This window comes from Hydra viridissima, unplaced genomic scaffold (assembly GCF_058129835.1).
Source record: "Hydra viridissima isolate aposymbiotic clone 2 unplaced genomic scaffold, HvirCarnegie_v1 scaffold_7, whole genome shotgun sequence".
Classification (NCBI taxonomy): Eukaryota; Metazoa; Cnidaria; class Hydrozoa; order Anthoathecata; family Hydridae; genus Hydra; species Hydra viridissima.
The window spans coordinates 143,259-157,535 of NW_028324306.1; the positions used below are offsets into that span (position 1 = coordinate 143,259).

A 14,277-nucleotide genomic window follows, 5' to 3' on the forward strand; every position below is an offset into this window, starting at 1 on the left:
CCATTCTCTAACTTTTTCATCACATGCATCACTTGTGGCATTATGCGAATTAACGTACTGATTCAATTCGCGAAAGTCCAGAACAGGTCGTACCTTTCCTTTATTTTCCTGCTCAACAGCCATTAACGGGACAATCCCTTCTGTACTTTCTTCTTCTTTGTTGCATGGTTTCAACCAGCCATTTTTCACCCATAAGTCCATCTCATTATTAAATTGAAGTATCAACTGGGGTTTTACCTTGTACTGCGCGACAGAATTTCTTAGTTGTGGTTGACCTTGTTTCCATTTATATTTAGCAGTCCACTTTGTACCATCAAAGTAAGCATCAAAATCCTTGTCATTTATACCAACAATTTGTTTCTCTGTATAAATTGAAACAAAACCAAATTCAATTTTTCCATTGTACAAGTGCACTCCTCCACAGCGATTAATGACATCCATACCAATAATAGCATCAATACCGTTGACAACACTTTTTAGAATCATTACTAATGCTTTGAGCTTTTTTCCTTCAATGATTAATGTTACTGTAGCTTCTCCCTCCGTTTTCACAACTTCTCCATTAACAGCCAACACCATTATATCATGTCTTCTAATACGAACACCAGCTTTCCGAGCCATGTTGTTTGAGATAATAGTTCGGGTACATCCAGTGTCGACCAGTGCTTTCCAAGCAAAGGTGTTCACCTGCACAGTGCATATTGGAAGCGCCGTTAGTTGTTTACGGAAACAGCTGGCGCTGGCGATTCCCCATTTGAGTTTCCCTGATGCAACAAACAAAATCTTGCAATGTGTCCAGATTTTCCACACCTGAAACATTTTATCCCATCACTGACATTTTGTTTCTTCGAAAAACAGATTCGAGCAACATGTCCAGATTTGCCACAGTTGTAGCAGATAACATCAGTAGCGGATGGTTTCTTAACATTTTTATGGAACTCAGAGATAGTTGTTGAAACATACTCTTCTTTTGTTTTTTCCGTCATGAGTACTCTTGCATGGTTCAATGCATCCTGTAAACTGATCCCAAATATTTTCACTTGTGCTCGTAGCTGCTTCGAAATTTCACCCGGCAATCCAGTTATGAACGCTCTTAGCAATAATTCTTCGCTTTCAATATCGGCCAAATTCATAAGTTGACGCAAACTGGCCAAATACACATCGACAGATTCACCGTCATTCCATCTCCGATCTCTGAACTGCTCGTAAGCTTGGAAACCATCAACTGCAAATGCATCTAGTAGGGCTTTTTCAATGTCCTTAGCGGAAGTTTTTTGGCTCTCCCCAAGTTGCTCATATAATGCGAACGCACTGCCTTCAAGAAACAACGGAATGATCAATGAAAGATCGCCCAACTTTTGCAGCTCTCCCACCAGCTTGATCTTTTTGAACCACACTACAACATCTCCAGATCCATCAAATTTTCCAATCATTTTTGCCATGGATGCCATACTGCCGAAATAGCTTGTAAATACAACAACTTTGTTTACTTTTATTTTCTACTGTTTTTTATTCAATTCTTTTACAACTTTTATACAGAAACAAAAAATTCTCGAGGGCGTAATTATGTACAAAAATAGCGTACGACTTGACTAAGTTATTAGTCAAGTCATAAAATGTAAATACGACAACTACAAAAATAGCGTATGACTTGACTCATAACTTACATCAATTAACTTTAATGACAAGAATTTTATAAACGTAATAATAAAGTTTCATAACGATCAGCTATTATCACATTCTCCAGAACTTGATGAGGTATTCATTGAATGTCTCGAGTAAACAGTATTTAAAACCCAGTGTATCTCAGCTTCAAGTGTCAATGATCCTATAAAGAATTGATCAATTGTTTTTGAATTGCTTGATTGTGATATAGCTTCAGAACAAGTTTCTAGAATAGAAGGTGGGGAAGTTAAAGGTGATAAATATGATTTAATGGTTTGCTCTAAAGGTTTTCTTTTAATATGCTTCTCATGTGCGATGTTAATGCAGCCTCTCCCATGTTAGAAACATTAATTTTACTAAAGCAATAGATACACTTAGCCATTGTTTCATTTATCTTCCAAACCCAGAGTTTAAATTGATCATCATATAACCATTTTTCTTGAAATGCACACTGATTCTTAGGCATTTTTTAAATCTACTACACTAAAAGAAAAAACATTTTGAAAAAATCTAAACACAGTTTTAAAAACTGACTGCAATTTAAACTACGCTATAAACATTTAACTAATTTAAAAATTCAAAATATGAAAAAATCTCAATCAATCATATAATTCTTATCATGTCAAGCATTTTTACAAATATATTAAATAGAAGCAACCAACTGTGTTCTATACTTTACATTTTGAAATATTTTTCTTAATCAAAATATGATTACATTGGTGAGAGGGAAAATATTCTTGATTATGATATTATTCATAAATCAGAACTATAAAATTTAACTTAAAATTAGTTTAAAATTTTAACTATAGAACCCATGTAACTTAAAAATATGGTTAAAAATTTTGAAATTTAAATCCTTGAATTAAAAAATTCCAGGACTTTTCCAGGATTTAAGAGAAAAAATGAAAAGTTCCAGGACTTTCCAGGACTTTCCAGGACACTCATCAAATTTCAGGACTTTCCAGGACTGTGGGAAGCCTGTATATTGTATAATAAAAAATGTAAAGACAAAATATACTGGTGGAATAATCATATAAAACAACATTTATTTTATTATATACAAAATTTATTATTTGTTATATAAGGACTTTCTTATAGCGTAAAACTTTGTTAGGTCACACAACGGTTTTTAGGAAATCAACAGCAGCAACAATAACAAAAAAAAACTAACGAAATATGCACTAAACAATAGATATTTTCTTTGCTTGCATATTCAAAAGTAAAAAAGTTGTAGGTGCTTTTTAAAATAATGCTGCACAGGTTGAGATACATGTCACACTTGACACTTTTCACCTGACTCTATCTGAAAGAATTTAATGAACTTGTGATGTTGCGAAGGTCTGAAATAAATCAATTTATACTTTTAAATAAAAAGTAGTGTTTAAATAAAAAGTATTGTTTAAGTAAAAAGTAGTGTTTTCTTATTTTTTCACTATTGAAGAAAAAACTGAGTAACAAAAAAAAATAGTCTGATTCAACTTTTCATTTTCTAAATAACTGATCTTTTAACAAATAACCAGTCAGTTTTAAATACCAGTGATTCACTACATCTAAGTCTCTTTAACCTATCAAGACAATCTAAAAAAAAGATATATATATAAACCATGAATAATTGTTCAGCATGAATTAATAGCATAACCATTTTAAAACATTGTAAACAAAATCATATTTAAATTTTCCCATATAAAAAATCTTACTTTATATATTTCTTTGATGCTAACCCAACTTTAAAAGTTAAGCTCATTTATATGATGGCTATATTTTCTATTTTGAACTAGTTTATTAACTTAAAAGATGAATATTGAGCAGCTATTAAGATAAAATAATTACTTGAATATATATATATATATATATATATATATATATATATATATATATATATATATATATATATATAACTTGTATAATTTAGCAACAATATGCAGTCTTCAGATTGCAACGATAATGAGATTTACAAAGAGAATATCGTGCAATCTAGTTCAAAAGAGTCCAAAAAAGTATTTTTATATTATTTTCCCAAAAAATATGTTATTTGTATTTTGATCCCAAGTGTTCTTTTCAATTTTTGGCAGTAATCAGTACTCATATTGAATTATAGACACCATTGTTGCACGATACATCCTCAATTACCAAAGAATTGCTAAGTTCCACTGCATCAACTAGTTCTCCTACGTTTTTGACAATACAAGACAAAGCGTCTGTTGAGCCAATTTTTACAAAACAGGTGCATCACTCCCTTTAAATTATTTTTGTTTTACAACAAAAGTAAATAAAATAAATAAACTACTACTTATGTTTAAAATTGTTTTATTTCTTAACATCGAATTTAAATTTAATTTTAGAATGTCGAGTGTAAACAGTCACTAAAGTCCTCTAAAAAACGAAAGTTATCGCCATCAAATGTAGATAACTATATGATAAACATGTCCAAGCTTGGTCAACAAATTATTGAAACCGGACAGCAAATAGCGTCTGCTCTTAAGCCAACTATTCTAACTGATCAACCACTTTTGGAAAGTATTGGCGACACCTTAAGATGCATTGCAGAGTCAACAAAAAGTCTCGCGGAGTCATCTGAAAAGATGACTAATTCCCTGAAAGAAATCGCTTCAGCAATCTCAAATAATTAATAAATGTACATTATCTAATTCATATTATCTAATAAATTGATTTGTTATTAATTTTATTTATTACCTAATAATAGTTAAAAATGTTCATCATTAGCTAAAAACGAATGTTCGAATGGCAAAAAATGAAACATGAAACAAAAAAAATTCTTAAGTGAATAGCATAGCTGTTCTATTATTGATTTAAAATAATTTGTTCTAATGTTGATTTAAAAACAAAAGCTAAATTTTTAAGACCCTTTGCACATTAATAGCATCTTAGAATAATCAAATCAATATTATAGTTTTAATAAATTGAATGTTATTTTATATTTGTTGATTAATTTAACATCTTTTCAAAATAAAACAAAAATTAATTTATACAATCCCATATGAACTTATAGACGTAGACATCGCACAAAAACATAGACATAAATATCATTATTAAAGTTTAAAAAAAGATTTTTATTTTACACACTAAATTTCTTAAATAAAGAAAGCTTTTTTTTTTTAAATAACAGTTTTATTTAATAACACAACGTTATAAAACATGGGGATGTCTATTGGCAAACATATAGTTTTTCAAATCATTTCATCTAGTTAAACCAAGTCGAATTTGGTTGATTTGTCTTCGACCAACGTGATAAAAATTACTATTATTTTCAGTGCTGTTATTATCTGTTATCATCTCAGTGTTACCAACTGCATCGTCGCTAGCTACTACATTATCTGGCTCTTCTAAACCCAATGAATTGCACATATTCTCAAGCACTTGGTAGGAGAATATTGAAGAGTTCCGCCACTTTTATGTAGACATCTCCACCTGTTTTTGAGACTGCCAATACAACGTTCTATTCTACTTCGAACCCTTGAGTGGGTTTTGTTGAAAAACATTTCTTCAGGGGTAATTGCAGGACTAAATGGTGTAATCATGACTGGCGATAACCCGTATCCTGAATCACCAAAAAGAAAACCTGCAACTGGATCAGCTTCCATCGTTTGTTTTAAAGTAGAATTTGAATAAACAAAAGCATCATGACATGATCCTGGATATTTAATTACTACATCTCTGAACTGTCCATCATAATCGACAACAAATTGGCAATTTATAGCTGAATAGCCTTTTCTAAAAAATGAAGCAAAACATATTAATAAGCAAAATGAACGAATTTTTATAAGTTAAAATGTATAATTACACTATAACTATAATTAGGAACTAGAATTTTAACTCTTCAATATGATCATTTAGATCCTACAGTAATAAATACTGAATAAAAAAAAAATAAAAATGTCAATCATATTATTTAATAGTAATTTGTATACTACTCAAGCCTATTTAAAGATTACTTTGGCTCATTTAAAAACTATTTTTTACCTGCAAATAAAAGCTGGCTCATCAGCCCCAGTGACTCCTTTGATGGGCACCATTGTACCATCAATTAGGCCCAAAAGACCCTTTACTCCACAAGCCTCAAAATAACTTTGTTTCACTTTAGTTATTTCTTCTTGACTACTGTACCATTTGACAAGGTAGCTGTAGTGTTGCATAAATGACTCACAAAACTGATGGATTATTCGGCTAGTGCTAGCCTGGCTCATCTCAGAAGTGTCGCCTAAAATTAAAAAATAATAAACTTTCATAGCTTCATTCAGATGTAGTTTATGATTGAATTTATGAATTGTTTATGTTTACGGAAAATTCTTGAATAAAAACTGTGATTTTATACAAGATGTGTGACCTTAACTTTTAACCTTACAAAATAATACATAGTTTTGTGAAATTGCAGTTATTCTAAAAAAATTAATATGTTCTGTTAATTTAAAAAATCATGTTTGGTTTTTGTCTCTTAAAGAACGTACATTTATAATCTAAACACTGGACTAATATCAATTAAGTGAAGCATTAGCTAACATGTTTACTTTTTTTTAAGTATTTTTAAATACATTTCAATAACATATATAAATATATACACATAATATAATTCTTACCTATTGGATTTTGAAAGCTTCCTGTTGCTAGAAACCTTAAAGATACAAGTACTTTAGTTTCTGGTAAAATGGAATTGTTTTGGCCAGTTGTTGAAGACAGATCATCCTGTAGAGTGTTAACAATCTCAGATATTTTACGCAACGGTAAACGAAATTTCTGACGACATTCAACATCTGAAAAATCATTAAGGACAGCACGATGAGCCTTTCGCCAATTTTGATTTTGGAATACAATTTCTTGAATCATTTGAATATCCATTTTAACTAGAATATTTCAAATAGCATTTCAAATAGCTAATTTAATATGCTATTCTATATAAAATCATATAATATTATTCTGTATATATTACTAAATTAGTAATTTTAAATCAATAACGTATTTATTGCACCTAATAATAATATTATTATTATGCGCAATGAACACGTTATTGATAAACACGGTGTTGATATAACTAATATATATACATATATTAAATTTAATATACACATATTTTATTATAATAAAATGTGTGTGTAAAAATGTATGAGTAACAATGATGTTACTCACACATACACATATATTAAATACGTGTGTATGTATGAGTAACATATAGTAACAAAATCTATGTGTATATTAAATTTAATATATGTACATGTATTAGTAATATATATTATTACTAAAAGACTTTGATGAATATTGTACATTATTATTATATGTAGGGTAAAGTGGGGTATTAAGCCCTATGGGGCATTAAACCCCATTTACTCTGTTTATATAATAAAATGCCTAAATAATATTGCATCTATATTAGCACAAATATTAACTCTCTCTCTTTCTGAGAGAGAGGTAATATTTATAGAATATTTAGAGGTAATAGAGAGATTATAGTAATATAGTAATAGAGAGTAACATAATAGAGAGAGAGACAAGAGTATAAAGTATATACTTCAATAATATTATTGTATATAGATTTGTATATAGTATTTGTATAGTATTGTATATAATATAGTTGTATTATAATACAACCATAAGTTAATATAGTATGGATATATCATATAGTTTTGTAATATGACAATAAATAGCTATTAAGGTAACTTAACTTACTTACTAAGTTATTGGCTTACTACAAATCTATATGAAATATTCATACTAATATGGATATATCATATATAATCATTAAGTTATCTTAATAACTCTCATATATATCATTAAGTTATCTACAAAACTATAGGATATATCTATACTATAATACCTTATGGTTGTATTATAACACAACTATATTATATACAAACTAAAACATATACTAAATTATATAAATATTACAATTGTATACATATACAACATAATAAAACTATATGTTATACAAACTAAAACAGGGAGAGCGACCATAGTATTACTATGGTCGCTCTCCTTGTTTTAGCCAAGCTATAAGAGCTCTCATATCTATATAATATCTATATTATCATTCTATATCTATATAATCATATTATCATTCTATATAATGGATGGTTTGCTCTAGTGTGAACCATCTAATACCATATAAGAGAGCTCTCTAGAGAGCTCTCCATATATATAGTACCATATAAGAGAGCTAGCTCTCTTATATGGTATTAGTCTAATACGTATGTATTATTTAAGAAATGTATTATTTAAGAAATAACTTAACGTATGTTAATATATGGAAAATATATTATTATATTTACCAAAAATATAGAAGTACTACATAAGCTTGTTTTAAGGTGAAAAAAATATATAGATATCATTTTATATAATGGATGGTTCACTCTAAATTGAACCATCTAATAGATGGTTCAATTTAGAGTGAACCATCCATTATATAAAATGTTATGTATATATTTTTTTCACCTTAAAACAAGCTTATGTAGTACTTCTATATTTTTGGTAAATATAATAATATATTTTCCATATATTAACATACGTTAAGTTATTTCTTAAATAATACAACTATAACCTTTTTTTTTACAACAACAATAGCAATATATTATATTTCTATTGTTGTTGTTGTTGTTAAAAAAAAGGTTATAGCTGTATTTTTTAAGTAAATAACTTACGTATAGCAGTATAATATTAATATAAGTATATAATTTATTGGCAGTTACAAACAAAATCTGAAATCTTTTACAATAATTAAAACGCCATTTTTTAATATTAGATGATTTAAAGTTACGCCAAACGTAAGTCAGAAAATAGCAGACGTAACTTTTCTTGCGTAAACTTCGCTGAGCACTTTTTAGGAAAATGTTGTGAATACCGTTTTTTAGACTTTTTGCGTAAGTAAAAACTTACGCAAAAACTTAAGTTTTTGCTTAGGCAAAGTTTGTGAATATGACTTTGCGTAACTTTGAACTTACGCCAAAACTTACGCAAATTTTTGACTTACGAAAGAGTTGTGAATAAGCACCCTGAAGAGGTTTATCATGACGTCACACTATTTAAAATTTTTGTTTAAATATTATTTTAGGCCGTTTAACTGTAGCATCATCAACGTTTGTTTTAAGTTAAAATGTTTTTATACATCAGGCTTCAACATTTTACGGTGTGTTCATGAGTTTATTTACAATTATTTAACTTAATATTTTGCTGAAATGTAATAAATGCTATTGGGTGGAAAGCTAAAACTTGAAACACGAGGCAGATGTAGAAAAACTACAACTAGAGCAGGCACACGTAAAGTTTGTGTTGATAAACTGGACCAGTTTTTAACCCTTTCTAAAATAAAACAAGATTTTTATTTAATCCCAGCCTCTGATTTATTTAAACAATGTTAACAAAAAGTATATCGCACAATAGAATACCTACCCGACAAGAAAATTTAACGTGGGCCATATATGGCAATTGCATGTTAACCATATATTTCCCACTCTCCTTTATGGGATGGCGCTGATGCGTCCCATATGTGGCTTTAATGTTTATAGCAATAAAACCACACTAATTAAGAACAAATGCCACTCTTAATTTGTGCGCAAAAGTTCAAATGGCCCACGCGTGGGAAGCATTTGCTAGCCATATCATTACCACACTTCTTAATGGGATGGCTTTAGTGCGGGCCATAGGTGGGTTTAATGCTTATAGCACTAAAACCACACTAAATAAGAACGAAAGCCACACTTCATCTGTGCGCAAAGGTTCATCTGGCCCACGTGTGGGAAGTATATATTAGCCATATATTTACCACTACTCATTATGGGATGGCGTTGGGGTGGCTCACGTGTGGCAATAGTACTTATATCGCTCAAAACCACTTTCAGAACGAAAGTACACTAACTTTTTACATGAAATCTGATATATATATATATATATATATATATATATATATATATATATATATATATATATATATATATATATATATATATATATATAATAATATGCTTCTTGCTTTTTGTTATAAATTTATTTACAAACATTTTATTTATTTACAATAACTTTTCATTAAATTTATTTATTCATTCTTCTCTCGATGCATACGTCTACCACCACGATCTGCTGAGTTATGCAGTGAAGCGGTGATGGCTTCATTGACATCTTTGTCTGTAGCATTTTTGCAATGCCTTCGAACAGCAACTAAAATCAGTTTATTATTATTTATTATTTCGATTATACAAAAAATTAATTAATTTATTAAGGGTTAATGTCAACTTTATCAATAAGTACTTGTACTTGACAAACGGTTAACTCTAACGGAATAGCTACTTTGCTTACTTGCAATAAACTTTACAAAAGCCTCAATTGAATATTTGTTTGAGCGTTTCCCAGTACGACAACAACTCATCTGTAACTCATCAGTCATGAAAACATTCAAAATGTTTCGTACCGTATCAGATATATACTTTCCACCTGCTGTTGCTAGCCAGTTAATCTACATTCAGAAAAAGAAAGTAAACAATTTAAAAGTACACAAAGGTGTATAAACACATACATAAATATATATAAGTGATTACTAAAAAATAAAATTTATATATGAATTCAAATTATATAAAAAATTGTATTATCTAAAAAAAGGTTAAATATTCGAATTTTTAATTTTTCAATGGATGCAACCGGAGTTTTTATTAAAAAGTTTTTCAATAATATTTAAGTACAACTTGCAAAAAGTGAGGCCATTTCTTCATCCTGGCATTGCAACAAAACAGCATCTAACTCTTCTATGCTGCTTGATTTCGTAAATAAACTTTCTTCAGTATGACCAATTGGCATACGCTCTATCAAATGTTTAATCTCTTTTGTCGCAGACGTTACAGATTTTACTAAATCTAATCAAATCGAACTGTTATAAGTATTTAAAAGATAGACAAATTAATATATGTACTTTAAAAGATTTTTCACCTTTAAGTAAATTTTCAATGGAGGACAATCGGTATTCAATTGACTGTGTGATTGGTGTAAGGGTGTCAGTGGAATTTTTGGTGTATGGCATTGGCAAGAACTCCTGATATAATTTTTAAAAAAAATTCTACTTTAATTACATTTATGCATATTTAAATTTAATGATCTTCAATTATAATTATTCTACTTAACAGCAAACTTATAATTACTAAAATAAAATTTACAAAAATCTTACTGAAGGTAAATTTATTTCATCAGGATCATTTAGTAATGACACAAAGCTTTGACTAGATTTTCCTTGGTGTTGCATCTCTCGAAAAACATTCTAATCATATATCAAAATTAAATGTCTAATAATAACATTAACAAATTTTAACTTATAGTATTGCTATCAAGCAACATGTTTAATACTTACAGCATGATGTGGTATTGGCAGTAATGGTTGGCTACCTGGTGTTGATGTCTAAAATATTTTATGCTAATTATTAAAATCTAGTAAAACTTTATCTAATTTAAGAAAATAAGAATTTGTTGATTGTAATCAACAAGAGTAAGCCATGTTTAAATAAATATTTTCGTTTCCACATTTAAAATAATTATTTAACATTTTTTTCATTAACGTAAGCAAGTTAATGAAAAAAACTTGTTTTTAATAAATTCACTTTATAAGCTTACAGAAATGACAGCCTGCTGAAGAGATGTAGGCATGTTGAAATCAGAATCATCTTCACTAGACATATTGCCATGAATTTGAGAAGCAAATAATGAAGGGGATAATCGTTTTGATGTTGTCTTCCTACGACATGAATTACCTTCATATTCTGAAGCAAGATCACTTGTTTCTTCAGATATTTTTAACTTTTCTAATGCTCTTTCCTCACAGTCTGTAACAAAGTAGTCAAAGTAGTACAAAGTAACAAAAATGTGAGTTGATTGTGCATTAAAGTAATATTAATAAACCAGGTATAACTTAAACGCACACACACACACAAACACACATATGTGTGTTTTTACCTGCAGTAGATAAAATTCGTATTTTGTATCTTTCCCAATCTTTATTGGGAATCTGTCTCTTCCAGCGCATTCCTTTTAATGAAGTCATGCTACATTTTGGCCACATACACTCGCTGTTTCCATTAAGCCATTCCTTTGGAACATACTCCACAGTATTGTCGTTAAGGAAATGAACAATATAAAACATATCTTTACACTGTAAAAAATATAAATAATATAAACTATTTGTGCATATTATAAAAAACTCTAGGAATTAGGAAAGATAATTTCAGTAAATATCGTTTTGGGCTGGCACAATATTTACAGGGTATTTGCCACCCTGATGACACTATGTTTACAATAGAATTACCATAATTCAATAAAAAAAATTTTGCATAAGTAATAGTAGTAAAATAACTATATAAATTCCCAATACTTGCTAGGACTATAGCAATATAAATTAACAATATCAAGTAAATAAAAAATAGGTAAAACAACTCATACTTTTCTATATATAATTATTTCATAAAAAATATCTTTATTACATAGATATAAAATTCATAAGAATGCCTATAAAAAAATAACACTAAAAAACTCATAAAAAAATTAAACATCTTTTACGCAACTGATATAAATTGGTTATAAAACTAATTATGTAACAAACTGTTTTTTAAAATTAAATACAAAATTTAAAAACTAGATAAAAGTCATTTTTCAAGATTTAAATTGAAGACTATAAGTGCTAAAAGTACAAATGTCTTCAATTGTTAAACAGTTCAAAATTTGATGCTGTTCAAAAACTAATAGTTTATATAAATAATTCTGGTATTTTGATCAATAACTAAACAATTTATTAGAAGCAAATGGAATAATGTAAAATATACTATTCTCACAAGGAATACACACACATTTATTAATTATTGAAACATTGCATACATTACTATTTGAGTGTTTATACAAACCTATATGCATAAATGAAGAAGGATATGGATGGGAATACACGTCTTCATATAAAGTCATTACATTTCCATTACACACAACATCGGTAACAAACGAAGTAACACATAGTATTCCAGAAGAGGTGAGATATATATTGTCTGGTGAATGTGTAGATAAGTAAAATAAGTTATTGCAAGATGGCGATAATGTTTTGAAAATTGAACTTCTAATTACATTATTGATGCACTGTTTGAGGCAATTGGTGTTGGAATTAATGGTCTTTTTAATATGCCTTAATTTATTCTCAAAAGGAAATGATGACCAAAAGTCAAGTGGACCAAGGTTTTTTACAAACTCATCTAAATGTAAAAGACAATGAATGTTATACACTAAATTACCTTTACCATAATGATCTGCAAACGTAGTAACAAATTTCTTCAAACACCAGGAAATGTTATCCATAATTGGTAAAAAATCTGATCCAAGCATATTGAATGCTGCAAAATGGAGAAGCATAGTATGAGCATAAACACTGGGATGCAGAAAAGATCTCATGACTAATGGTGCCAAATAAATAAAAAAAGTTCTAAATTCAGTTGCTTTCCATCGGTCCATCTCAACCAATGGTCTCACTTTTCTGTGTTTAAATTCTTTAGGCATGTGTTTCCCATTTTCAACGATCTTATTTGATAAAGCAACTCGATTAGACGGTGGTATGCGAAATGAACCTTTGTACACACATGTTGAAGAAACCCATAAAAACAAAAGTTTTCTGAACACACCTTCACATAACAGATGCATGTACTCAGCTGGCACACAAGTAACAGGAGGTACAATACTACCAATTGCCGTCATTTCCTTTTGGTGATCTTTTTCTTGAAAATTCAAAAACTGTTGATCAGTTCGAGCAGGAGCATCATGATTATCAAAAACAACCTTTCCATTAATATAGCTACCAGTTTGTCTGCAATACTCACACCCATTGTAACCATTAAAATACTTTACACCCTTTATAAATGCTCTTGCCGGAGCATCACTTACAATACAAAAAGCTCTAATAAGATACCTCTGTCCTGAAACTACAATTGGGTATTTTAAATTGTTCAAGTTTTCTACAATCCCTGAAAAATATTTATTCAGGTCATTCGGTTTATTTGTGCCAAAATAAAGAGATACAATGAAAGGCTCAAGGCAAGTACTTTCATTAACTTTTGCTAAAATAGGCCAAAATGATTTAGAGCAGGATTTGAATAAACGCATCCCATCGATATTAAATGTTAACGTGATAAGTGTAGAATGAAAATGAGTAGCTTCAGCGCAAAGTAAATTATATCGATCTGAACTTATCCTAAAGCTTTGCAAACCAGATTCTATATACCTAATAAGTTCAGTTTCTAGGCCAAAGTGAACAAATTCTCCACTACCCATCTTTGAGATATTCAAATGGGTCGAAGAACATTTTAAAAGTGTTTTACATGATTTAGGTAACTCCGGATGTTTTGTTATAAGAATTTTTAACAAATCATCCAATGCTTTATTTTCAACATTGTATTGAATTGCCCAAACACGAATTTCCTCTAAAAGTGACTTATTTTTAATTTCTTCTGAGCTTGTATCTATGATACTTTCAAAAGAACGATAACTACCAAGGTTAATGCTATTATTGCTACTTGCTTCTAACGAAGAACTCTTGGGCTCTTCTTGATCGTAACTAACAACAACCTCATGAATTGCAGCATCTTCCTGAGCTTTTTTGTA

At 29.3% G+C, this 14,277-nt stretch overlaps 2 protein-coding genes across 3 annotated transcripts; one reads left to right on the forward strand and one right to left on the reverse strand.

Moving 5' to 3' along the window:
* The first annotated feature begins 3,583 nt into the window (after positions 1-3,583).
* On the forward strand, positions 3,584-4,349 carry LOC145188639 (uncharacterized). The gene is made up of 3 exons (XM_080065115.2): positions 3,584-3,662; positions 3,764-3,889; positions 4,008-4,349. The coding sequence occupies exons 1-3, from the start codon at positions 3,585-3,587 to the stop codon at positions 4,293-4,295; spliced, it is 492 nt and encodes a 163-aa protein (XP_079921241.1). The 5' UTR covers position 3,584; the 3' UTR covers positions 4,296-4,349.
* Positions 4,350-9,633: 5,284 nt separating this feature from the next.
* Positions 9,634-13,094, reverse strand: LOC145188882 (uncharacterized). Of its 2 annotated transcripts, XM_090092616.1 has the most exons (9): positions 12,918-13,094; positions 11,602-11,797; positions 11,263-11,471; positions 11,003-11,050; positions 10,823-10,912; positions 10,588-10,690; positions 10,351-10,514; positions 9,964-10,120; positions 9,634-9,825 (listed from the first exon to the last, which is right to left on the reverse strand). In XM_090092616.1, the coding sequence occupies exons 1-9, from the start codon at positions 12,924-12,926 to the stop codon at positions 9,704-9,706; spliced, it is 1,098 nt and encodes a 365-aa protein (XP_089948742.1). In that variant the 5' UTR covers positions 12,927-13,094; the 3' UTR covers positions 9,634-9,703. The 2 variants fall into 2 exon arrangements, with proteins under 2 accessions (XP_089948742.1, XP_089948743.1); XM_090092617.1 differs by lacking the exons at positions 9,634-9,825; positions 12,918-13,094 and having other exon boundaries at positions 9,981-10,120; positions 10,347-10,514.
* Positions 13,095-14,277: the final 1,183 nt, after the last annotated feature.